This window comes from Anomaloglossus baeobatrachus, chromosome 4 (assembly GCF_048569485.1).
Source record: "Anomaloglossus baeobatrachus isolate aAnoBae1 chromosome 4, aAnoBae1.hap1, whole genome shotgun sequence".
Taxonomy (NCBI): domain Eukaryota; kingdom Metazoa; phylum Chordata; class Amphibia; order Anura; family Aromobatidae; genus Anomaloglossus; species Anomaloglossus baeobatrachus.
Genome location: NC_134356.1, coordinates 6,727,185 through 6,751,907, shown reverse-complemented (window position 1 = coordinate 6,751,907; position 24,723 = coordinate 6,727,185). Strand labels below are relative to the sequence as shown.

Below are 24,723 nucleotides of genomic sequence, written 5' to 3'. Positions count from 1 at the left end.
TGTATAGACCCCGGGGCTCATCATCATCACATCGGCCGTCCCTGACCCCAGCAGCTCCTGTGACCGGTGTCGGGGCCACTGACCCCCAGGACTTCTGCCCCCGCTGATGGGGGGGAGGGAGGGGGGGTCGAGCCTCTTCTTCGTAGTCAGGAGGAGATAATTCACATTCTTGGCTTAAAGGTCAGTGATAAGATCCCTGGTGGCCAAGGGTCGTTCCTGGGTGGGGTGAAATAACCTTTGTGTTCTAAAGCTGGAATTGAATAATCGGGCGCACCCAGAAAACGAGTGCGGAGCCGAGCGCTCACTCACCGGAGGAAGGGAATACTGTCCCCGGCAGCACATCGTCCCGTGTAACCTGCATGTGCTGCCGAGAACCAGCGCCGCCAAATGTCCACCTATCAACCAATGCGTGGTCTGGCCTGTACAACCCTGCCCTGAGCTGCTGCAGAAATTAAGACGTTCCTGGTGGTCTAGAGGCCGGAATTAATGAAAGGACACATCAGGCCTCCACTTCAGCCACAATTAAACTAAAGGAGACATTCCTGGTGGTCTGGGGTCAGGAAGGAAATAATGCCGACATCCCTGGTGGTCTGGAGTCAGGAAGGAAATAATGCCGACATCCCTGGTGGGCTAGGGTCAGGAAGGAAATAATGCTGACATCCCTGGTGGTCTGGGGTCAGGAAGGAAATAATGCTGACATCCCTGGTGGTCTGGGGTCAGGAAGGAAATAATGCCGACATCCCTGGTGGGCTGGGGTCAGGAAGGAAATAATGCAGACATCCCTGGTGGTCTGGGGTCAGGAAGGAAACAATGCCGACATCCCTGGTGGTCTGGGGTCAGGAAGGAAATAATGCCGACATCCCTGGTGGGCTGGGGTCAGGAAGGAAATAATGCCGACATCCCTGGTGGTCTGGGGTCAGGAAGAAAATAATGCCGACATCCCTGGTGGTCTGGGGTCAGGAAGGAAATAATGCCGACATCCCTGGTGGGCTGGGGTCAGGAAGGAAATAATGCCGACATCCCTGGTGGGCTGAAGTCAGGAAGGAAATAATGCCGACATCCCTGGTGGGCTGGGGTCAGGAAGGAAATAATGCTGACATCCCTGGTGGGCTGGGGTCAGGAGGGAAATAATGCAGACATCCCTGGTGGGCTGGGGTCAGGAAGGAAATAATGCTGATATCCCTGGTGGGCTGGGGTCAGGTTGGAAATAATGCCGACATCCCTGGTGGTCTGAGGTCAGGAAGGAAACAATGCCGACATCCCTGTTGAGCTGGGGTCAGGAAGGAAATAATGCCGACATCCCTAGTGGGCTGGGGTCAGGTTGGAAATAATGCCGACATCCCTGGTGGGCTGGGGTCAGGAAGGAAACAATGCCGACATCCCTGTTGAGCTGGGGTCAGGAAGGAAATAATGCCGACATCCCTGGTGGTCTGGGGTCAGGAAGGAAATAATGCCGACATCCCTGGTGGGCTGGGGTCAGGAAGGAAATAATGCCGACATCCCTGGTGGTCTGAGGTCAGGAAGAAAATAATGCCGACATCCCTGGTGGGCTGGGGTCAGGAAGGAAATAATGCCGACATCCCTGGTGGGCTGGAGTCAGGAAGGAAATAATGCCGACATCCCTGGTGGGCTGGGGTCAGGAAGGAAATAATGCTGACATCCCTGGTGGGCTGGGGTCAGGAGGGAAATAATGCAGACATCCCTGGTGGGCTGGGGTCAGGAAGGAAATAATGCTGATATCCCTGGTGTGCTGGGGTCAGGAAGGAAATAATGCCGACATCCCTGGTGGTCTGAGGTCAGGAAGGAAACCATGCCGACATCCCTGTTGAGCTGGGGACAGGAAGGAAATAATGCCGACATCCCTAGTGGGCTGGGGTCAGGTTGGAAATAATGCCGACATCCCTGATGGGCTGGGGTCAGGAAGGAAACAATGCCGACATCCCTGTTGAGCTGGGGTCAGGAAGGAAATAATGCCGACATCCCTGGTGGGCTGGGGTCAGGAAGGAAATAATGCCGACATCCCTGGTGGGCTGGGGTCAGGAAGGAAATAATGCCGACATCCCTGGTGGGCTGGGGTCAGGAAGGAAATAATGCAGACATCCCTGGTGGGCTGGGGTCAGGTTGGAAATAATGCCGACATCCCTGGTGGGCTGGGGTCAGGTTGGAAATAATGCCGACATCCCTGGTGGGCTGGGGTCAGGAAGGAAATAATGCCGACATCCCTGGTGGGCTGGGGTCAGGAAGGAAATAATGCCGACATCCCTGGTGAGCTGGGGTTGTAACCTGCAATATTTTGGGCAATGTTAGACGGTATATGTGCTGGGAGATCTGTGCCCTGACCTTGCTGGTGCTTGTAGTGCATCTGTGTTCTCGGGAGGGTGTTACCTCTCGTCTAATCTCCGTTGTCGTCTACATTTAGGCATCAGACATAACAATTGAACTCACAGACGCCCCGAAAGTAAAGCCCGACCCGACCAAGCTGGTGTTCGGTACCGAATTCACCGACCACATGCTGACGGTGGAGTGGTCCGCGGAGAAGGGATGGCAGCAACCGGCCATCAAACCCCTGCAGAACCTGAGCCTGCACCCGGCGTGCAGCGTGTTCAACTACGCCATAGAGGTGAGTGACGGCCGTGATGTCATCGCCAGGGGGCGGGGGCTGTGTGATGTCATCGCCAGGGGGCGGGGGCTGTGTGAGGTCATCACCAGGGGCGGGGGCTGTGTGATGTCATCACCAGGGGCGGGGGCTGTGTGATGTCATCACCAGGGGCGGGGGCTGTGTGATGTCATCGCCAGGGGGTGGGGGCTGTGTGATGTCATCGCCAGGGGGTGGGGGCTGTGTGATGTCATCACCAGGGGGTGGGGGCTGTGTGATGTCATCACCAGGGGGCGGGGGCTGTGTGAGGTCATCACCAGGGGGCGGGGCTGTGTGATGTCATAACCAGGGGGCGGGGGCTGTATGATGTCATAACCAGGGGGCGGGGGCTGAGTGATGTCATCACACAGGATATGCTGCTGGTTGTCAGTGGTGATGCGTGGTCCTATAGTATAAGGAGGGTGGTCTCGCGTCCACTGGGGGTTGTGGTTATTGAGCCGAGGTTCTTTGTGCAGCTCTTCGAGGGGATGAAGGCGTACCGGGGAGAAGACGGGAAGATTCGATTGTTCCGTCCTCAGCTGAACATGGAGAGGATGCTCCGATCTGCGAAAAGACTGACCCTGCCGGTGAGTGCGACCGCCCCCGAAACATATAATGTACCGACCGCGAGAGGCTGTAACCCCAGATATCACATATGACTGACATCAGCCCCTCTTATAATGCTCCAGTGCTGATATAACCCCAGACATTACATATGTGACTGATATCAGCCCCTCTTATAATGCTCCAGTGCTGATATAACCTCCAGACATTACATATGTGACTGATATCAGCCCCTCTTATAACGCTCCAGTGCTGATATAACCCCAGACATTACATATGTGACTGATATCAGCCCCTCTTATAATGCTCCAGTGCTGATATAACCCCAGACATTACATATGTGACTGATATCAGCCCCTCTTATAACGCTCCAGTGCTGATATAACCTCCAGACATTACATATGTGACTGATATCAGCTCCTCTTATAATGCTCTAGTAATGATATAACCTCCAGACATTACATATGTGACTGATATCAGCCCCTCTTATAATGCTCCAGTGCTGATATAACCCCAGACATTACATATGTGACTGATATCAGCCCCTCTTATAACGCTCCAGTGCTGATATAACCCCAGACATTACACATGTGACTGATATCAGCCCCTCTTATAATGCTCCAGTGCTGATATAACCCCAGACATTACATATGTGACTGATATCAGCCCCTCTTATAATGCTCCAGTGCTGATATAACCCCAGACATTACATATGTGACTGATATCAGCCCCTCTTATAACGCTCCAGTGCTGATATAACCCCAGACATTACATATGTGACTGATATCAGCCCCTCTTATAATGCTCCAGTGCTGATATAACCCCAGACATTACATATGTGACTGATATCAGCCCCTCTTATAACGCTCCAGTGCTGATATAACCCCAGACATTACATATGTGACTGATATCAGCCCCTCTTATAATGCTCTAGTGCTGATATAACCCCAGACATTACATATGTGACTGATATCAGCCCCTCTTATAATGCTCCGTTACTGATATAACCTCCAGACATTACATATGTGACTGATATCAGCCCCTCTTATAATGCTCCAGTGCTGATATAACCCCAGACATTACATATGTGACTGACGTCAGCCCCGCTTATAACGCTCCAGTGCTGATATAACCCCAGACATTACATATGTGACTGATATCAGCCCCTCTTATAATGCTCCAGTGCTGATATAACCCCAGACATTACACATGTGACTGATATCAGCCCCTCTTATAACGCTCCAGTGCTGATATAACCCCAGACATTACATATGTGACTGATATCAGCCCCTCTTATAATGCTCCAGTGCTGATATAACCCCAGACATTACACATGTGACTGATATCAGCCCCTCTTATAACGCTCCAGTGCTGATATAACCTCCAGACATTACATATGTGACTGATATCAGCCCCTCTTATAACGCTCCAGTGCTGATATAACCTCCAGACATTACATATGTGACTGATATCAGCTCCTCTTATAACGCTCCAGTGCTGATATAACCTCCAGACATTACATATGTGACTGATATCAGCCCCGCTTATAACGCTCCAGTGCTGATATAACCCCAGACATTACATATGTGACTGATATCAGCCCCTCTTATAACGCTCCAGTACTGATATAACCTCCAGACATTACATATGTGACTGATATCAGCCCCGCTTATAACGCTCCAGTGCTGATATAACCCCAGACATTACATATGTGACTGATATCAGTCCCTCTTATAACGCTCCAGTGCTGATATAACCCCAGACATTACATATGTGACTGATATCAGCCCCTCTTATAATGCTCCAGTGCTGATATAACCCCAGACATTACATATGTGACTGATATCAGCCCCTCTTATAAAGCTCCAGTGCTGATATAACCCCAGACATTACATATGTGACTGATATCAGCCCCTCTTATAATGCTCCAGTGCTGATATAACCCCAGACATTACATATGTGACTGATATCAGCCCCTCTTATATCGCTCCGTTACTGATATAACCCCAGACATTACACATGTGACTGATATCAGCCCCTCTTATAATGCTCCAGTGCTGATATAACCTCCAGACATTACATATGTGACTGATATCAGCCCCTCTTATAACGCTCCAGTGCTGATATAACCCCAGACATTACATATGTGACTGATATCAGCCCCTCTTATAATGCTCCAGTGCTGATATAACCTCCAGACATTACACATGTGACTGATATCAGCCCCTCTTATAACGCTCCAGTGCTGATATAACCCCAGACATTACATATGTGACTGATATCAGCCCCTCTTATAATGCTCCAGTGCTGATATAACCTCCAGACATTACATATGTGACTGATATCAGGCCCTCTTATAACGCTCCAGTGCTGATATAACCCCAGACATTACATATGTGACTGATATCAGCCCCTCTTATAACGCTCCAGTGCTGATATAACCTCCAGACATTACATATGTGACTGATATCAGCCCCTCTTATAATGCTCCAGTGCTGATATAACCCCAGACATTACATATGTGACTGATATCAGCCCCTCTTATAATGCTCCAGTGCTGATATATCCTCCAGACATTACATATGTGACTGATATCAGCCTCTCTTATAATGCTCCAGTGCTGATATAACCTCCAGACATTACATATGTGACTGATATCAGCTCCTCTTATAATGCTCCAGCGCTGATATAACCCCAGACATTACATATGTGACTGATATCAGTCCCTCTTATAATGCTCCAGTGCTGATATAACCCCAGACATTACATATGTGACTGATATCAGCCCCTCTTATAATGCTCCAGTGCTGATATAACCTCCAGACATTACATATGTGACTGATATCAGCCCCTCTTATAATGCTCCAGTGCTGATATAACCCCAGACAGTACATATGTGACTGATATCAGCCCCTCTTATAACACTCCAGTGCTGATATAACCCCAGACATTACACATGTGACTGATATCAGCCCCTCTTATAACGCTCCAGTGCTGATATAACCCCAGACATTACATATGTGACTGATATCAGCCCCTCTTATAATGCTCCAGTGCTGATATAACCCCAGACATTACATATGTGACTGATATCAGCCCCTCTTATAACGCTCCAGGGCTGATATAACCTCCAGACATTACATATGTGACTGATATCAGCCCCTCTTATAATGCTCCAGTGCTGATATAACCTCCAGACATTACATATGTGACTGATATCAGTCCCTCTTATAACGCTCCAGTGCTGATATAACCCCAGACATTACATATGTGACTGATGTCAGCCCCTCTTATAACGCTCCAGTGCTGATATAACCCCAGACATTACATATGTGACTGATATCAGCCCCTCTTATAATGCTCTAGTAATGATATAACCTCCAGACATTACATATGTGACTGATATCAGCCCCTCTTATAATGCTCCAGTGCTGATATAACCCCAGACATTACATATGTGACTGATATCAGCCCCTCTTATAATGCTCCAGTGCTGATATAACCCCAGACATTACATATGTGACTGATATCAGCCCCTCTTATATCGCTCCGTTACTGATATAACCCCAGACATTACATATGTGACTGATATCAGCCCCTCTTATATCGCTCCGTTACTGATATAACCCCAGACATTACATATGTGACTGATATCAGCCCCTCTTATAATGCTCCAGTGCTGATATAACCACAGACATTACATATGTGACTGATATCAGCCCCTCTTATAACGTTCCAGTGCTGATATAACCCCAGACATTACACATGTGACTGATATCAGCCCCTCTTATAACACTCCAGTGCTGATATAACCCCAGACATTACATATGTGACTGATATCAGCCCCTCTTACAAACGCTCCAGTGCTGATATAACCCCAGACATTACATATGTGACTGATATCAGCCCCTCTTATAATGCTCCAGTGCTGATATAACCCCAGACATTACATATGTGACTGATATCAGCCCCTCTTATAAAGCTCCAGTGCTGATATAACCCCAGACATTACATATGTGACTGCTATCAGTCCCTCTTATAACGCTCCAGTGCTGATATAACCCCAGACATTACACACGTGACTGATATCAGCCCCTCTTATAATGCTCCAGTGCTGATATAACCCCAGACATTACATATGTGACTGATATCATCCCCTCTTATAATGCTCCAGTGCTGATATATCCTCCAGACATTACATATGTGACTGATATCAGTCCCTCTTATAATGCTCCAGTGCTGATATAACCTCCAGACATTACATATGTGACTGATATCAGTCCCTCTTATAACGCTCCAGTGCTGATATAACCCCAGACATTACATATGTGACTGATATCAGCCCCTCTTATAATGCTCCAGTGCTGATATAACCTCCAGACATTACATATGTGACTGATATCAGCCCCTCTTATAATGCTCTAGTAATGATATAACCTCCAGACATTACATATGTGACTGATATCAGCCCCTCTTATAACGCTCCAGGGCTGATATAACCTCCAGACATTACATATGTGACTGATATCAGCCCCTCTTATAACGCTCCAGTGCTGATATAACCCCAGACATTACATATATGACTGATATCAGTCCCTCTTATAACGCTCCAGTGCTGATATAACCCCAGACGTTACATATGTGACTGATATCAGCCCCTCTTATAATGCTCCAGTGCTGATATAACCCCAGACATTACATATATGACTGATATCAGTCCCTCTTATAACGCTCCAGTGCTGATATAACCCCAGACATTACATATGTGACTGATATCAGCCCCTCTTATAATGCTCCAGTGCTGATATAACCTCCAGACATTACATATGTGACTGATATCAGCCCCTCTTATAATGCTCTAGTAATGATATAACCTCCAGACATTACATATGTGACTGATATCAGCCCCTCTTATAATGCTCCAGTGCTGATATAACCCAGACATTACATATGTGACTGATATCAGCCCCTCTTATAACGCTCCAGGGCTGATATAACCCCAGACATTACATATGTGACTGATATCAGCCCCTCTTATAATGCTCTAGTGCTGATATAACCCCAGACATTACATATGTGACTGATATCAGCCCCTCTTATAACGCTCCAGTGCTGATATAACCTCCAGACATTACATATGTGACTGATATCAGCCCCTCTTATAATGCTCCAGTGCTGATATAACCTCCAGACATTACATATGTGACTGATATCAGCCCCTCTTATAACGCTCCAGGGCTGATATAACTTCCAGACATTACATATGTGACTGATATCAGCCCCTCTTATAACGCTCCAGTGTTGATATAACCCCAGACATTACATATGTGACTGATATCAGTCCCTCTTATAACGCTCCAGTGCTGATATAACCCCAGACATTACACATGTGACTGATATCAGCCCCTCTTATAACGCTCCAGTGCTGATATAACCCCAGACATTACATATGTGACTGATATCAGCCCCTCTTATAATGCTCCAGTGCTGATATAACCTCCAGACATTACATATGTGACTGATATCAGCCCCTCTTATAATGCTCCAGTGCTGATATAACCTCCAGACATTACATATGTGACTGATATCAGCCCCTCTTATAACGCTCCAGTGCTGATATAACCTCCAGACATTACATATGTGACTGATATCAGCCCCTCTTATAATGCTCCAGTGCTGATATAACCCCAGACATTACATATATGACTGATATCAGCCCCTCTTATAATGCTCCAGTGCTGATATAACCTCCAGACATTACATATGTGACTGATATCAGCCCCTCTTATAACGCTCCAGTGCTGATATAACCTCCAGACATTACATATGTGACTGATATCAGCCCCTCTTATAACGCTCCAGTGCTGATATAACCCCAGACATTACATATGTGACTGATATCAGCCCCTCTTATAACGCTCCAGTGCTGATATAACCTCCAGACATTACATATGTGACTGATATCAGCCCCTCTTATAATGCTCCAGTACTGATTATAACCCCAGACATTACATATGTGACTGATATCAGCCCCTCTTATAATGCTCCAGTGCTGATATAACCCCAGACATTACATATGTGACTGATATGAGCCCCTCTTATAACGCTCCAGTGCTGATATAACCCCAGACATTACATATGTGACTGATATCAGCCCCTCTTATAACGCTCCAGTGCTGATATAACCCCAGAAATTACATATGTGACTGATATCAGCCCCTCTTATAACGCTCCAGTGCTGATATAACCCCAGACATTACATATGTGACTGATATCAGCCCCTCTTATAATGCTCCAGTGCTGATATAACCCCAGACATTACATATGTGACTGATATCAGCCCCTCATATAACGCTCCAGTGCTGATATAACCCCAGACATTACATATGTGACTGATATCAGCCCCTCTTATAACGCTCCAGTGCTGATATAACCCCAGACATTACATATGTGACTGATATCAGCCCCTCTTATAACGCTCCAGTGCTGATATAACCCCAGACATTACATATGTGACTGATATCAGCCCCTCTTATAATGCTCCAGTGCTGATATAACCTCCAGACATTACATATGTGACTGATATCAGCCCCTCTTATAATGCTCCAGTGCTGATATAACCCCAGACATTACATATGTGACTGATATCAGCCCCTCATATAACGCTCCAGTGCTGATATAACCCCAGACATTACATATGTGACTGATATCAGCCCCTCTTATAACGCTCCAGTGCTGATATAACCTCCAGACATTACATATGTGACTGATATCAGCCCCTCTTATAATGCTCCAGTACTGATTATAACCCCAGACATTACATATGTGACTGATATCAGCCCCTCTTATAATGCTCCAGTGCTGATATAACCCCAGACATTACATATGTGACTGATATCAGCCCCTCTTATAATGCTCCAGTGCTGATATAACCTCCAGACATTACATATGTGACTGATATCAGCCCCTCTTATAACGCTCCAGTGCTGATATAACCCCAGACATTACATATGTGACTGATATCAGCCCCTCTTATAACGCTTCAGTACTGATATAACCCCAGACATTACATATGTGACTGATATCAGCCCCTCTTATAATGCTCCAGTGCTGATATAACCCCAGACATTACATATGTGACTGATATCAGCCCCTCTTATAACGCTCCAGTGCTGATATAACCCCAGACATTACATATGTGACTGATATCAGCCCCTCTTATAATGCTCCAGTGCTGATATAACCTCCAGACATTACATATGTGACTGATATCAGCCCCTCTTATAATGCTCCAGTGCTGATATAACCCCAGACATTACATATGTGACTGATATCAGCCCCTCATATAACGCTCCAGTGCTGATATAACCCCAGACATTACATATGTGACTGATATCAGCCCCTCTTATAACGCTCCAGTGCTGATATAACCCCAGACATTACATATGTGACTGATATCAGCCCCTCTTATAATGCTCCAGTGCTGATATAACCTCCAGACATTACATATGTGACTGATATTAGCCCCGCTTATAACGCTCCAGTGCTGATATAACCCCAGACATTACATATGTGACTGATATCAGCCCCTCTTATAATGCTCCAGGGCTGATATAACCTCCAGACATTACATATGTGACTGATATCAGCCCCTCTTATAACGCTCCAGTGCTGATATAACCCCAGACATTACATATGTGACTGATATCAGCCCCTCTTATAACGCTCCAGTGCTGATATAACCCCAGACATTACATATGTGACTGATATCAGCCCCTCTTATAATGCTCCAGTGCTGATATAACCCCAGACATTACATATGTGACTGATATCAGCCCCTCTTATAATGCTCCAGGGCTGATATAACCTCCAGACATTACATATGTGACTGATATCAGCCCCTCTTATAATGCTCCAGTGCTGATATAACCTCCAGACATTACATATGTGACTGATATCAGCCCCTCTTATAATGCTCCAGTGCTGATATAACCTCCAGACATTACATATGTGACTGATATCAGCCCCTCTTATAATGCTCCAGTGCTGATATAACCCCAGACATTACATATGTGACTGATATCAGCCCCTCTTATAATGCTCCAGTGCTGATATAACCCCAGACATTACATATGTGACTGATATCAGCCCCTCTTATAACGCTCCAGCGCTGATATAACCCCAGACATTACATATGTGACTGATATCAGCCCCTCTTATAACGCTCCAGTGCTGATATAACCCCAGACATTACATATGTGACTATATCAGCCCCTCTTATAATGCTCCAGTGCTGATATAACCCCAGACATTACATATGTGACTGATATCAGCCCCTTTTATAATGCTCCAGTGCTGATATAACCCCAGACATTACATATGTGACTGATATCAGCCCCTCTTATATCGCTCCGTTACTGATATAACCCCAGACATTACATATGTGACTGATATCAGCCCCTCTTATAATGCTCCAGTGCTGATATAACCTCCAGACATTACATATGTGACTGATATCAGCCCCTCTTATAATGCTCCAGTGCTGATATAACCCCAGACATTACATATGTGACTGATATCAGCCCCTCATATAACGCTCCAGTGCTGATATAACCCCAGACATTACATATGTGACTGATATCAGCCCCTCTTATAACGCTCCAGTGCTGATATAACCCCAGACATTACATATGTGACTGATATCAGCCCCTCTTATAACGCTCCAGTGCTGATATAACCCCAGACATTACATATGTGACTGATATCAGCCCCTCTTATAATGCTCCAGTGCTGATATAACCTCCAGACATTACATATGTGACTGATATCAGCCCCTCATATAACGCTCCAGTGCTGATATAACCCCAGACATTACATATGTGACTGATATCAGCCCCTCTTATAACGCTCCAGTGCTGATATAACCCCAGACATTACATATGTGACTGATATCAGCCCCTCTTATAACGCTCCAGTGCTGATATAACCCCAGACATTACATATGTGACTGATATCAGCCCCTCTTATAATGCTCCAGTGCTGATATAACCTCCAGACATTACATATGTGACTGATATTAGCCCCGCTTATAACGCTCCAGTGCTGATATAACCCCAGACATTACATATGTGACTGATATCAGCCCCTCTTATAATGCTCCAGGGCTGATATAACCTCCAGACATTACATATGTGACTGATATCAGCCCCTCTTATAATGCTCCAGTGCTGATATAACCTCCAGACATTACATATGTGACTGATATCAGCCCCTCTTATAACGCTCCAGTGCTGATATAACCCCAGACATTACATATGTGACTGATATCAGCCCCTCTTATAATGCTACAGTGCTGATATAACCCCAGACATTACATATGTGACTGATATCAGCCCCTCTTATAATGCTCCAGGGCTGATATAACCTCCAGACATTACATATGTGACTGATATCAGCCCCTCTTATAATGCTCCAGTGCTGATATAACCTCCAGACATTACATATGTGACTGATATCAGCCCCTCTTATAATGCTCCAGTGCTGATATAACCTCCAGACATTACATATGTGACTGATATCAGCCCCTCTTATAATGCTCCAGTGCTGATATAACCCCAGACATTACATATGTGACTGATATCAGCCCCTCTTATAATGCTCCAGTGCTGATATAACCCCAGACATTACATATGTGACTGATATCAGCCCCTCTTATAACGCTCCAGCGCTGATATAACCCCAGACATTACATATGTGACTGATATCAGCCCCTCTTATAATGCTCCAGTGCTGATATAACCCCAGACATTACATATGTGACTGATATCAGCCCCTCTTATAATGCTCCAGTGCTGATATAACCCCAGACATTACATATGTGACTGATATCAGCCCCTCTTATAACGCTCCAGTGCTGATATAACCCCAGACATTACATATGTGACTATATCAGCCCCTCTTATAATGCTCCAGTGCTGATATAACCCCAGACATTACATATGTGACTATATCAGCCCCTCTTATAATGCTCCAGTGCTGATATAACCCCAGACATTACATATGTGACTGATATCAGCCCCTCTTATATCGCTCCGTTACTGATATAACCCCAGACATTACATATGTGACTATATCAGCCCCTCTTATAATGCTCCAGTGCTGATATAACCCCAGACATTACATATGTGACTATATCAGCCCCTCTTATAATGCTCCAGTGCTGATATAACCCCAGACATTACATATGTGACTGATATCAGCCCCTCTTATAATGCTCCAGTGCTGATATAACCCCAGACATTACATATGTGACTGATATCAGCCCCTCTTATAATGCTCCAGTGCTGATATAACCCCAGACATTACATATGTGACTGATATCAGCCCCTCTTATAATGCTCCAGTGCTGATATAACCTCCAGACATTACATATGTGACTGATATCAGCCCCTCTTATAATGCTCCAGTGCTGATATAACCCCAGACATTACATATGTGACTGATATCAGCCCCTCATATAACGCTCCAGTGCTGATATAACCCCAGACATTACATATGTGACTGATATCAGCCCCTCTTATAACGCTCCAGTGCTGATATAACCCCAGACATTACATATGTGACTGATATCAGTCCCTCTTATAACGCTCCAGTGCTGATATAACCCCAGACATTACATATGTGACTGATATCAGCCCCTCTTATAATGCTCCAGTGCTGATATAACCTCCAGACATTACATATGTGACTGATATTAGCCCCGCTTATAACGCTCCAGTGCTGATATTACCCCAGACATTACATATGTGACTGATATCAGCCCCTCTTATAATGCTCCAGGGCTGATATAACCTCCAGACATTACATATGTGACTGATATCAGCCCCTCTTATAACGCTCCAGTGCTGATATAACCTCCAGACATTACATATGTGACTGATATCAGCCCCTCTTATAACGCTCCAGTGCTGATATAACCCCAGACATTACATATGTGACTGATATCAGCCCCTCTTATAATGCTCCAGTGCTGATATAACCCCAGACATTACATATGTGACTGATATCAGCCCCTCTTATAATGCTCCAGGGCTGATATAACCCCAGACATTACATATGTGACTGATATCAGCCCCTCTTATAATGCTCCAGGGCTGATATAACCTCCAGACATTACATATGTGACTGATATCAGCCCCTCTTATAATGCTCCAGTGCTGATATAACCTCCAGACATTACATATGTGACTGATATCAGCCCCTCTTATAATGCTCTAGTGCTGATATAACCCCAGACATTACATATGTGACTGATATCAGCCCCTCTTATATCGCTCCGTCACTGATATCAGCCCCTCTTATAATGCTCCAGTGCTGATATAACCCCAGACATTACATATGTGACTGATATCAGCCCCTCTTATATCGCTCCGTCACTGATATCAGCCCCTCTTATATCGCTCCGTCACTGATATCTGCCTCTGGTATCTTGCAGCCGTTCGATAAGCGGGAGCTCCTGGACTGTATCCGGAGGCTGATCGATGTGGACAGAGAGTGGGTGCCGAAGTCGTCTGCCGCCAGCCTGTACGTCCGGCCCGTCTTCATTGGTACTGAGGTGAGCGGTCGGAATCCCTGTAGATTGGGGGGGTCTTGTAGTAGTCGGGGGTCCCTGTAGATTGGGGGGCTCTTGTAGTTGTCGGGGATCCCTGTAGATTGGGGGGTCTTGTAGTTGTCGGGTGTCCCTGTAGATGGGGGGGGGGTCTTGTAGTTGTCATGGATCCCTGTAGATTGGGGGGGTCTTGTAGTTGTCGGGATCCCTGTAGATTGGGGGGGTCTTGTAGTTGTCGGGGTCCCTGTAGATTGGGGGGTCTTGTAGTTGTCGGGGTCCCTGTAGATTGGGGGGTCTTGTAGTTGTCGGGGATCCCTGTAGATTGGGGGGTCTTGTAGTTGTCGGGGATCCCTGTAGATTGGGGGGTCTTGTAGTTGTCGGGGGTCCCTGTAGATTGGGGGGGGAGGGGATCTTGTAGTTGTCGGGGGGTCTCGTCTTTACCGCGTCCCTGTCTCTCACTCTTGTAGCCGTCTCTGGGGGTGAAGAGACCCTCCAAGGCGCTGATCTACGTCATCCTGAGCCCAGTTGGACCGTACTTCTCCAGCGGAGCCTTCTCCCCGATCTCATTATGGGCCGACCCCAAATACATCCGGGCCTGGAAAGGCGGCACCGGCGACAGCAAGGTCGGAGGGTACGTCCTCGTGACACGTGACCGCCGTGTTATTATACAGCGCCCCCAGTGGGGGGGGGGTGATTGTGCTCCCCCGAGACCCTCAGGAGCCTCTCATGTGCTCTTCTTGTAGGAATTACGGGAACTCCCTGTTCGCGCAGTACGAGGCTCAGGGCTACGGCTGTCAGCAGGTCCTGTGGCTGTACGGCGAGGACGAGCAGATCACCGAGGTCGGCACGATGAATCTCTTCCTGTTCTGGACAAATGAAGACGGCGGTAAGAAAAAAAAATAATAATGTGACCGTGCTTTACAGCAGGTCGTAAAGCGATGCTGAGGTGTAAGGTTGTGCTGACATCTGGTGGCCACTGTGAGAACTGCGGATGGGATAATTCACATTATATGGTGATAAGGACACTAGCACCGCTGGCCGGAATATTCTGCGTGTGCCTCCTCTCCTCTATAACCCCCTCTGATGGCGGCTCGTGGACCTCCGGCCGCACCGCCGGCGCAGAGGGGCACAGATGGCCGCTCACCGCTGGCCGGAATATTCTGCGTGTGCCTCCTCTCCTGTATAACCCCCTCTGATGGCGGCTCGTGGACCCCCGGCCTCACCCCTGGCGCAGAGGGGCACAGATGGCCGCTCACCGCTGGCCGGAATATTCTGCGTGTGCCTCCTCTCCTGTATAACCCCCTCTGATGGCGGCTCGTGGACCCCCGGCCGCACCGCCGGCGCAGAGGGGCACAGATGGCCGTTCACCACTGGCCGGAATATTCTGCGTGTGCCCCCTGCTCCTCTATAACCCCCTCTGATGGTGGCTCGTGGACCCCCGGCCGCACCGCCGGCGCAGAGGGGCACAGATGGCCGTTCACCACTGGCCGGAATATTCTGCGTGTGCCCCCTGCTCCTCTATAACCCCCTCTGATGGCGGCTCGTGGACCCCCGGCCGCAACGCCGGCGCAGAGGGGCACAGATGGCCGTTCACCACTGGCCGGAATATTCTGCGTGTGCCCCCTACTCCTCTATAACCCCCTCTGATGGCGGCTTATGGACCCCCGGCCGCACCGCCGGCGCAGAGGGGCACAGATGGCCGCTCACCGCTGGCCGGAATATTCTGCGTGTGCCTCCTCTCCTGTATAACCCCCTCTGATAGCGGCTCGTGGACCCCCGGCCGCACCGCCGGCGCAGAGGGGCACAGATGGCCGCTCACCACTGGCCAGAATATTCTGCGGGTGACCTCCTCTCCTCTATAACCCCCTCTGATAGCGGCTCGTGGACCCCCGGCCGCACCGCCGGCGCAGAGGGGCACAGATGGCCGCTCACCGCACAACACTAATCACTTCTCAAATCCAATTTAAGCTTCAGATTTCGTTCTCTGCAGAAAAAACATTATTTATTTTCCCTCTGTTTGAGAATCCTCATTTTGTGAAGCGTCTGCCTTGGTGGCTTAAGGGTTAATCTTCAGCAAGGTCAGGGTTAAATGAGCCGGGATCTAGAAGTCCAGTCTTACCAGGTGTAAATGCAGAAGCAGCAGCAGCAGCAGGGGCGCTAAAACTTATGCCCTAAGGAAGGCTGTGTCATCAAGAGCTGGGCTAAAATTACCACTGCTCCTGCTAATGATATTCCCCCGCTGCTGCTCTCTATGCTCCCCTTGCTGCTGCTCTCTATGCTCCCCTTGCTGCTGCTCTCTATGCTCCCCTTGCTGCTGCTCTCTATGCTCCCCTTGCTGCTGCTCTCTATGCTCCCCTTGCTGCTGCTGCTCTATGCTCCCCTTGCTGCTGCTGCTCTCTGCTCCCCCCCGGCTGCTGCTCTCTGTGCTCCCCCCCGGCTGCTGCTCTCTGTGCTCCCCCCCGGCTGCTGCTCTCTGTGCTCCCCCCCTCGCTGCTGCTCTCTGTGCTCCCCCCTCGCTGCTGCTCTCTTTGCTCCCCCCCTCGCTGCTGCTCTCTGTGCTCCCCCCCTCGCTGCTGCTCTCTGTGCTCCCCCCCTGCTGCTGCTCTCTATGCTCCCACCCCCCCGCTGCTGCTCTATGCTCCCCCCCCTGCTGCTGCTCTCTGTGCTCCCCCCCTGCTGCTGCTCTCTATGCTCCCACCCCCCCGCTGCTCTCTGTGCCCTCCCCCCCATGCTGTTCTCCATGCTCCCCCCCCCCTGCTGCTCTGTGTGCCCTCCGCCCCGCTGCTGCTCTCTGTGCCCCCCACTGCTACTCTCTGCCCTCCCCCTGCTGCTGCTCCCTATGTTCCCACCCCCACTGCTGCTCTCTGTGCCCTCCCCCCCATGCTGTTCTCCATGCTCCCCCCCCCGCTGCTGCTCTCTATGCTCCCACCCTGCTACTCTGTGCCGTCCCCCTGCTGCTGCTCTCTATGCTCCCACCCCCCGCTGCTGCTCTCTGTGCCCCCCCCCCCCGCTGCTGCTCTCTATGCTCCCACCCCGGCTACTCTGTGCCCTCCTCCTGCTGCTGCTCTCTATGCTCCCACCCCCCCTGCTGCTCTCTGTGCCCTCCCCCCCCCATGCTGTTCTCCATGCTCCCCCCCCCCCCCCGCTGCTCTGTGTGCCCTTCCCCCCCCGCTGCTGCTCTCTGTGGCCCCCCGCTGCTGCTCTCTATGCTCTCACTCTCTGCCGCCCCCCGTTGCTGCTCTCTGTGCCCCCACCCTCCCCCCGCTGCTTTTCCGGCACGTGTGTGTGTGATATATAATATTCCTCTATCCTTGTGAAAGTATTCACCTCGCCCCCCACTTGTTGGATTTTTACCTATCTTGTTACATTGCAACCTGTGTAAATATTTTTGCAATCTGATTTGTGTGTGAGGCTTCAGCACTAAATGCTCTAAGTTAAAGTGAACAAAAATGTAGGCAAAAATTAAATTTATGGGATAAAATAAATAAAAATTTCCATGTTCATATGTATTCACCCCTTTTTGCTATGAAGCCCCTGAAAAAAATGTTGGTGCCGCAACAAGGAGCTGTCCAGCTAACACCACGAAGGCTAGGGGGTTCTCCAGCCCACACCACGAAGACAAGGGGATCTCCAGCCAACAGTACAAAGATCAAGGGGATCTCCAGCCAACAACACGAAGACCAAGGGGATCTCCAGCCAACACCACGAAGACCAAGAGGATCTCCAGCCAACACCACGAAGACCAAGGAGATGTCCAGCCAACACCACGAAGACCAAGGAGATGTCCAGCCCCCACCACGAAGACCAAGGGGATCTCCAGCCAACAGCACGAAGACCAAGGGGATCTCCAGCCAACAGCACAAATATCAAGGGGATCTCCAGCCAACAACACGAAGACTAAGGGGATCTCCAGCCAACACCACGAAGACCAAGAGGATCTCCAGCCAACACCATGAAGACCAAGAGGATCTCCAGCCAACACCATGAAGACCAAGAGGATCTCCAGCCAAAACCACGAAGACCAAGGAGATGTCCAGCCAACACCACGAAGACCAAGGAGATGTCCAGCCAACACCACGAAGACCAAGGAGATGTCCAGCCAACACCACGAAGACCAAGGAGATGTCCAGCCAACACCACGAAGACCAAGGAGATGTCCAGCCAACACCACGAAGACCAAGGAGATGTCCAGCCAACACCACGAAGACCAAGGAGATGTCCAGCCAACACCACGAAGACCAAGGAGATGTCCAGCCAACACCACGAAGACCAAGGAGATGTCCAGCCAACACCACGAAGACCAAGGAGATGTCCAGCCAACACCACGAAGACCAAGGAGATGTCCAGCCAACACCACGAAGACCAAGGAGATGTCCAGCCAACACCACGAAGACCAAGGAGATGTCCAGCCAACACCACGAAGACCAAGGAGATGTCCAGCCAACACCACGAAGACCAAGGAGATGTCCAGCCAACACCACGAAGACCAAGGAGATGTCCAGCCAACACCACGAAGACCAAGGAGATGTCCAGCCAACACCACGAAGACCAAGGAGATCTCCAAACAAGTCAAAGACAGTGGTTAGAAGCATAAATTAGAGTTGGGTTCTAAAAAAAAATATCTCAATCTCTGATGATCCTCGGAGCTCCATCAAATCCATGATCATCAAATGTAAAGAACATGGTACCACAACAAACCTACCAGTAGAGAGGGCCGCCCACCAAAACTCTCAGCTCAGGCAAGGAGGGCATTAATCAGCAAGGCAGCGTTCCCAAGCAGAGACTGGAAGATCTGTCCATATGACCACAATAAGCCGTACATTCAATCGAGCCGGCCTTCATGGAAGAATAGCCAGAAAAAAACCTTTACTAGTCAAAAATTGGAGGCTTGTTTTGAGTTGCCAACACATGTGGGAGACTCCCCACAGGAAGGTGCTGAGGTCAAATGAGACCAAAATTGAACTTTTTAGTCATTATGGTAAATGCTATGTCTGGCACCAACAAACATTGCTCATCACCAAAAGAATGCCATCCCCACAGTAAAGCATGGTGGTGGCATGGGGATGGGACAGGGAAAATGGTCTGAGTCGAGGGGAAGATGGGTGCTGCGAAATACAGGACTATTCCTGAGCAAAACCTGTTTGTCTGTCGGTGATCTGAGATGGGGCAGAGGAGCTACTGCTAAAGCCGCACTGGACGGGTGTGAGGGGAAACATGCAAAATGGAGCGGCCGAGTCACAGCCCAGACCCTAATCCACCGGAGAACCTGTGGTCAGACGAGAAGATGGCTGCTCACCAGAAGAAACCTCTAATGGAAGGAGCCAGAGCAGATCTACCTTGAGGAAGATGTGGAAATCTCATAGAGACATCCAAAGGAGAGGGGGTGGTGAATACTTTTGCAAGGCACCGTGTGTATTTTCTAAATTTATATTCTGTAATAATCTATTCTTCCTTCACTCGACAGAGTTGGAATTGGCGACTCCACCACTCGATGGCATCATCCTCCCGGGGGTCACCAGGCGCAGCATTCTTGACCTGGCTCTTAAATGGGTAGGTTGATATTGCTCTCTGGTTTCAGCCGCTTCACCAGTGTCTGTATCTGATGAGATGTCTGCCTGCAGGGGGAGTTCAAGGTGTCGGAGCGATATTTAACTATGGCTGCTCTGGTGAAAGCGGTGAAGGAGGATCGCATCAAGGAGATGTTCGGTGCTGGGACGGCGTGCGTGGTGTGTCCAGTCGGGAGGATACTGTACAAGAACGAGGTAAAAGCGGCCTGCTGTGGACCGCTAATATCTGTCTGCTCTTGGGTGCCAGTTCTGTTGGGGGCTGCGGTTGTCGCCCCGGCTGGCGGCCCTCTTGGGGGACTGTGGTCGTCGCCCCGGCTGGCGGCCCTCTTGGATGACTGCTGGTGGCCCTCTTGGGGGCTACGTCCATCGCCCTGGCTGATGTCTCTCTTGTGGGACTGTGGCCGTCACCCCGGTTGGCGGCTCTCTTGGGGGCTTCGGCATTGGGGAGGGGTGTTTTTTGTGCGCTGTGCTCTCTTCTCTCTCAGATCTGTGGATTTATTTTATTTTTTTTTGTGTTTTTCTAGAACTTGGATATCCCAACCAATGAGAACAAGCTGGCCGCCCGATTCCTGAAGGAGCTGACTGACATCCAGGTGAGGGGACGCTCAGCCCAGTCTCCCGGTCACTATGTGACTGAGCATTACTTTTGAATTTCCTTAGATCCTTGTCCTGCAGAAGATTGATATACCCCCTGAAATACTCTGTGCCACTGTTAATAGTCTGTCTTTCTCTTTCAGTACGGCCGGACAGCGAGCGAGTGGCCGGTGCTCGTGGGAGATCCGTAACTTCTGTTCATGTGAGGTGGAGATCCTCCTTCAGTCTAGACTTCCCAGATCTCCTCCACCTCCTTCAGTCTGGGATTCCTGAGATCTTCTCCTCCTTCAGTCTGGGATTCCTGAGATCTTCTCCTCCTTCAGTCTGGGATTCCTGAGATCTTCTCCTCCTCCAGTCGGGACTCCTGGGATCTCCTCCTCCAGTCGGGACTCCTGGGATGTCCTCCTCCAGTCGGGACTCCTGGGATCTCCTCCTCCAGTCGGGACTCCTGGGATCTCCTCCTCCAGTCGGGACTCCTGGGATCTCCTCCAGTCGGGAGACTCCTGGGATGTCCTCCTCATCATTCACTCTGGGACTCTTGGGATCTCCTCCTCCTTCTTCAGTCTGGGACTTCCGGGATCTCCTCTTCCTTCTTCAGTCTGGGACTTCCGGGATCTCCTCCTCCTTCAGTCTGGGACTCCTGGGATCTCCTCCTCCTCCTCCTCCTCCTCCTTCAGTTTGGACTTCGTGGGATCTTCTCCTCCTTCAGTTTGGACTTCCTGGGATCTCCTCCTCCTCTTTCAGTTTGGACTTCCTGGGATCTCCTCCTCCTCCTTCAGTTTGGACTTCCTGGGATCTCCTCCTCCTCCTCCTCCTCCTCCTCCTCCTTCAGTTTGGACTTCCTGGGATCTCCTCCTCCTCCTTCAGTTTGGACTTCCTGGGATCTCCTCCTCCTTCTTCAGTTTGGACTTCCTGGGATCTCCTCCTCCTCCTCCTTCTTCAGTTTGGACTTCCTGGGATCTCCTCCTCCTTCAGTCTGGGACTCCTGGGATCTCCTCCTCCTTCAGTCTGGGATCTCCTCCTCCTTCAGTCTGGGATCTCCTCCTCCTCATCCTCCTTCAGTCTGGGACTCCTGGGATCTCCTCCTCCTTCAGTTTGGGATCTCCTCCTCCTCCTCCTCCTCCTCCTCCTTCAGTCTGGGACTCCTGGGATCTCCTCCTTCAGTCTGGGACTCCTGGGATCTCCTCCTTCAGTCTGGGACTCCTGGGATCTCCTCCTTCAGTCTGGGACTCCTGGGATCTCCTCCTCCTCCTTCAGTCTGGGACTCCTGGGATCTCCTCCTCCTCCTTCAGTCTGGGACTCCTGGGCTCTCCTCCTTCAGTCTGGGACTCCTGGGATCTCCTCCTCCTCCTCCTCCTCCAGTCTGGGTCTCCCGGACTTCCTTAGTTTTGGTATATTCTGTGCTGTGACTCGTTACAATGTGTCGCTGTCCCGTGCGCCGCGCCGTGACCTCACAGCCCCGCAGATCCCCCTCCTCTCGTCACTCGCGGTGACGTTCTTCGTCGCTGCTTTTTATCTATCAGGAATTGTACACGCTGTCAATCGCTGAGCACCGGGAAACCACTAACCTGCGCCGCGGTCGTATCGTGTCCCACCGGGTCCGGGGAACGTGCAATCAGATTAACCCTTTCATTACTAATGCATTTCAATCCAGGTCAACTGGTACTTTTACAGTTAAAAAAAAAAAAATATCCCAAAGAGCACAAAAAGCCAAAACTACGCACAATGGTGGGAAACATCCGCAGCGTGTCACGTACCCTGCACTGGCCTGGAGCTGTGGCATCTCCTGTCCTCCAGAGCTGCACTCGCTGTTCTGCTGTTACATTGTGAGTGCAGCTCTGGAGGATCAGTGCAGCGCCACTCGATGTTTCCCCCGGTTCCGCCTCGCTCCTTGCAGGGTAATAATTTTTTCTTTTTTTGTATTTCACAATCCACTTTTTTTTTTTATTACCAAAGATCAGTTTATGATAATCGTCAGGAGCGTGAGTCTGATGATCCGGAATCGTCTGATGATCCGGTACCCGTGATCCGGTCCTCTGCTCCGGAGTGGTGATATACAGGCTCACATGTGGTGCCGGATTATCGGATTTACCGCGGATCGCGCGCCCCGTGATGGCGTTTATTGCAGAGCGCGCCGCGTGTTAGTGATGGGTTGTTGCGTCCCGGCCCCGAGATTGTCGCGCTCTGCGGCCGGATCCCGCGACCACATTATGCAACTCTGTATTCGGTGTGGCACCGATCACCCCGGCAGGAACCCGCCCGCCGCAGCTCAGATCCATGGCCGTTATGTGCGGTCGTGGACCCCGGAGATCTCTCCTTTCTTTTCCTTCCATATTGTCGTCATGGTGACGGATAAATGTCGTTATAATCGTTATATTCAGGGATTAGTAGAAATTGTGAAATGTTGTAAAGAAACGATCCGAGACCAAGAATCAAAGCGAAACCCAATATTCTGCAATAAATCTGTGTAAGAAACCTCGTGTGTGTGTGTGTGATTATATAATGGGGGGCGACACTGATAACGGGGGACCCCCAGCCCAAACCAGAAGGATGGTCTCCCCCTAGTGGTCATCTGTGTGTGATTATATAATGGGGGGTGACACTGATAACGGGGGACCCACAGCCCAAACCAGAAGGATAATGATGGTCTCCCCCTAGTGGTCATCTGTATGTGATTATATAATGGGGGGGCGACACTGATAACGGGAGACCCCCAGCCTAAACCAGAAGGATGGTCTCCCCCTAGTGGTCATCTGTATGTGATTATATAATGGGGGGTGACACTGATAACGGGGGACCCCGAGCCCAAACCAGAAAGATGATGATGGTTTCCCCCTAGTGGTCATCTGTATGTGATTATATAATGGGGGGGCGACACTGATAACGGGGGACCCCGAGCCCAAACCAGAAGGATGATGATGGTTTCCCCCTAATGGTCATCTGTATGTGATTATATAATGGGGGGGCGACACTGATAACGGGAGACCCCCAGCCTAAACCAGAAGGATGGTCTCCCCCTAGTGGTCATCTGTATGTGATTATATAATGGGGGGTGACACTGATAACGGGGGACCCACAGCCCAAACCAGAAAGATGATGATGGTTTCCCCCTAGTGGTCATCTGTATGTGATTATATAATGGGGGGGCGACACTGATAACGGGGGACCCCGAGCCCAAACCAGAAGGATGATGATGGTTTCCCCCTAATGGTCATCTGTATGTGATTATATAATGGGGGGTGACACTGATAACGGGGGACCCCGAGCCCAAACCAGAAAGATGATGATGGTTTCCCCCTAGTGGTCATCTGTCTGTAATGAGCAAAGGCTGAAATACACATCCCAGACCTGAGCCCATGAAGCGTATTACAGCAGTTCTGTTCTTGTATGATGGACCGGACACACATGTTCTTGCTCCCAGCTGGGGAAAGTTCCATTGATGAACCACCTTCAGCTGGGGAAAGTTCCAGTGATGAACCACCTGCAGCTGGGTAAAGTTGCGTTGATGAACCACCTGCAGCTGGGGAAAGTTGCGTTGATGAACCACCTGCAGCTGGGGAAAGTTGCGTTGATGAACCACCTGCAGCTGGGGAAAGTTCCATTGATGAACCACCTGCGGCTGGGGAAAGTTGCGTTGATGAACCACCTGCAGCTGGGGAAAGTTCCATTGATGAACCACCTGCAGCTGGGGAAAGTTGCGTTGATGAACCACCTGCAGCTGGGGAAAGTTGCGTTGATGAACCACCTTCAGCTGG

The 24,723-nt window shown here is 49.5% G+C and overlaps 1 protein-coding gene across 2 annotated transcripts in view; it reads left to right on the top strand.

Annotated features, from left to right (window-relative positions):
• The window catches only part of BCAT1 (branched chain amino acid transaminase 1), a 66,110-nt gene extending 42,667 nt beyond the window's left edge, over positions 1-23,443 (top strand). For both annotated transcript variants that reach the window (XM_075343516.1, XM_075343515.1), the window contains exons 3-11: positions 2,420-2,620; positions 3,112-3,222; positions 14,694-14,813; positions 15,275-15,438; positions 15,551-15,693; positions 20,272-20,357; positions 20,429-20,569; positions 20,899-20,967; positions 21,112-23,443. In XM_075343516.1, the coding sequence (XP_075199631.1) occupies positions 2,420-2,620; positions 3,112-3,222; positions 14,694-14,813; positions 15,275-15,438; positions 15,551-15,693; positions 20,272-20,357; positions 20,429-20,569; positions 20,899-20,967; positions 21,112-21,159 (1,083 nt within the window). In that variant the 3' untranslated portion in view covers positions 21,160-23,443. The remainder of the gene's footprint in view (positions 1-2,419; positions 2,621-3,111; positions 3,223-14,693; positions 14,814-15,274; positions 15,439-15,550; positions 15,694-20,271; positions 20,358-20,428; positions 20,570-20,898; positions 20,968-21,111) is intronic.
• Positions 23,444-24,723: the final 1,280 nt, after the last annotated feature.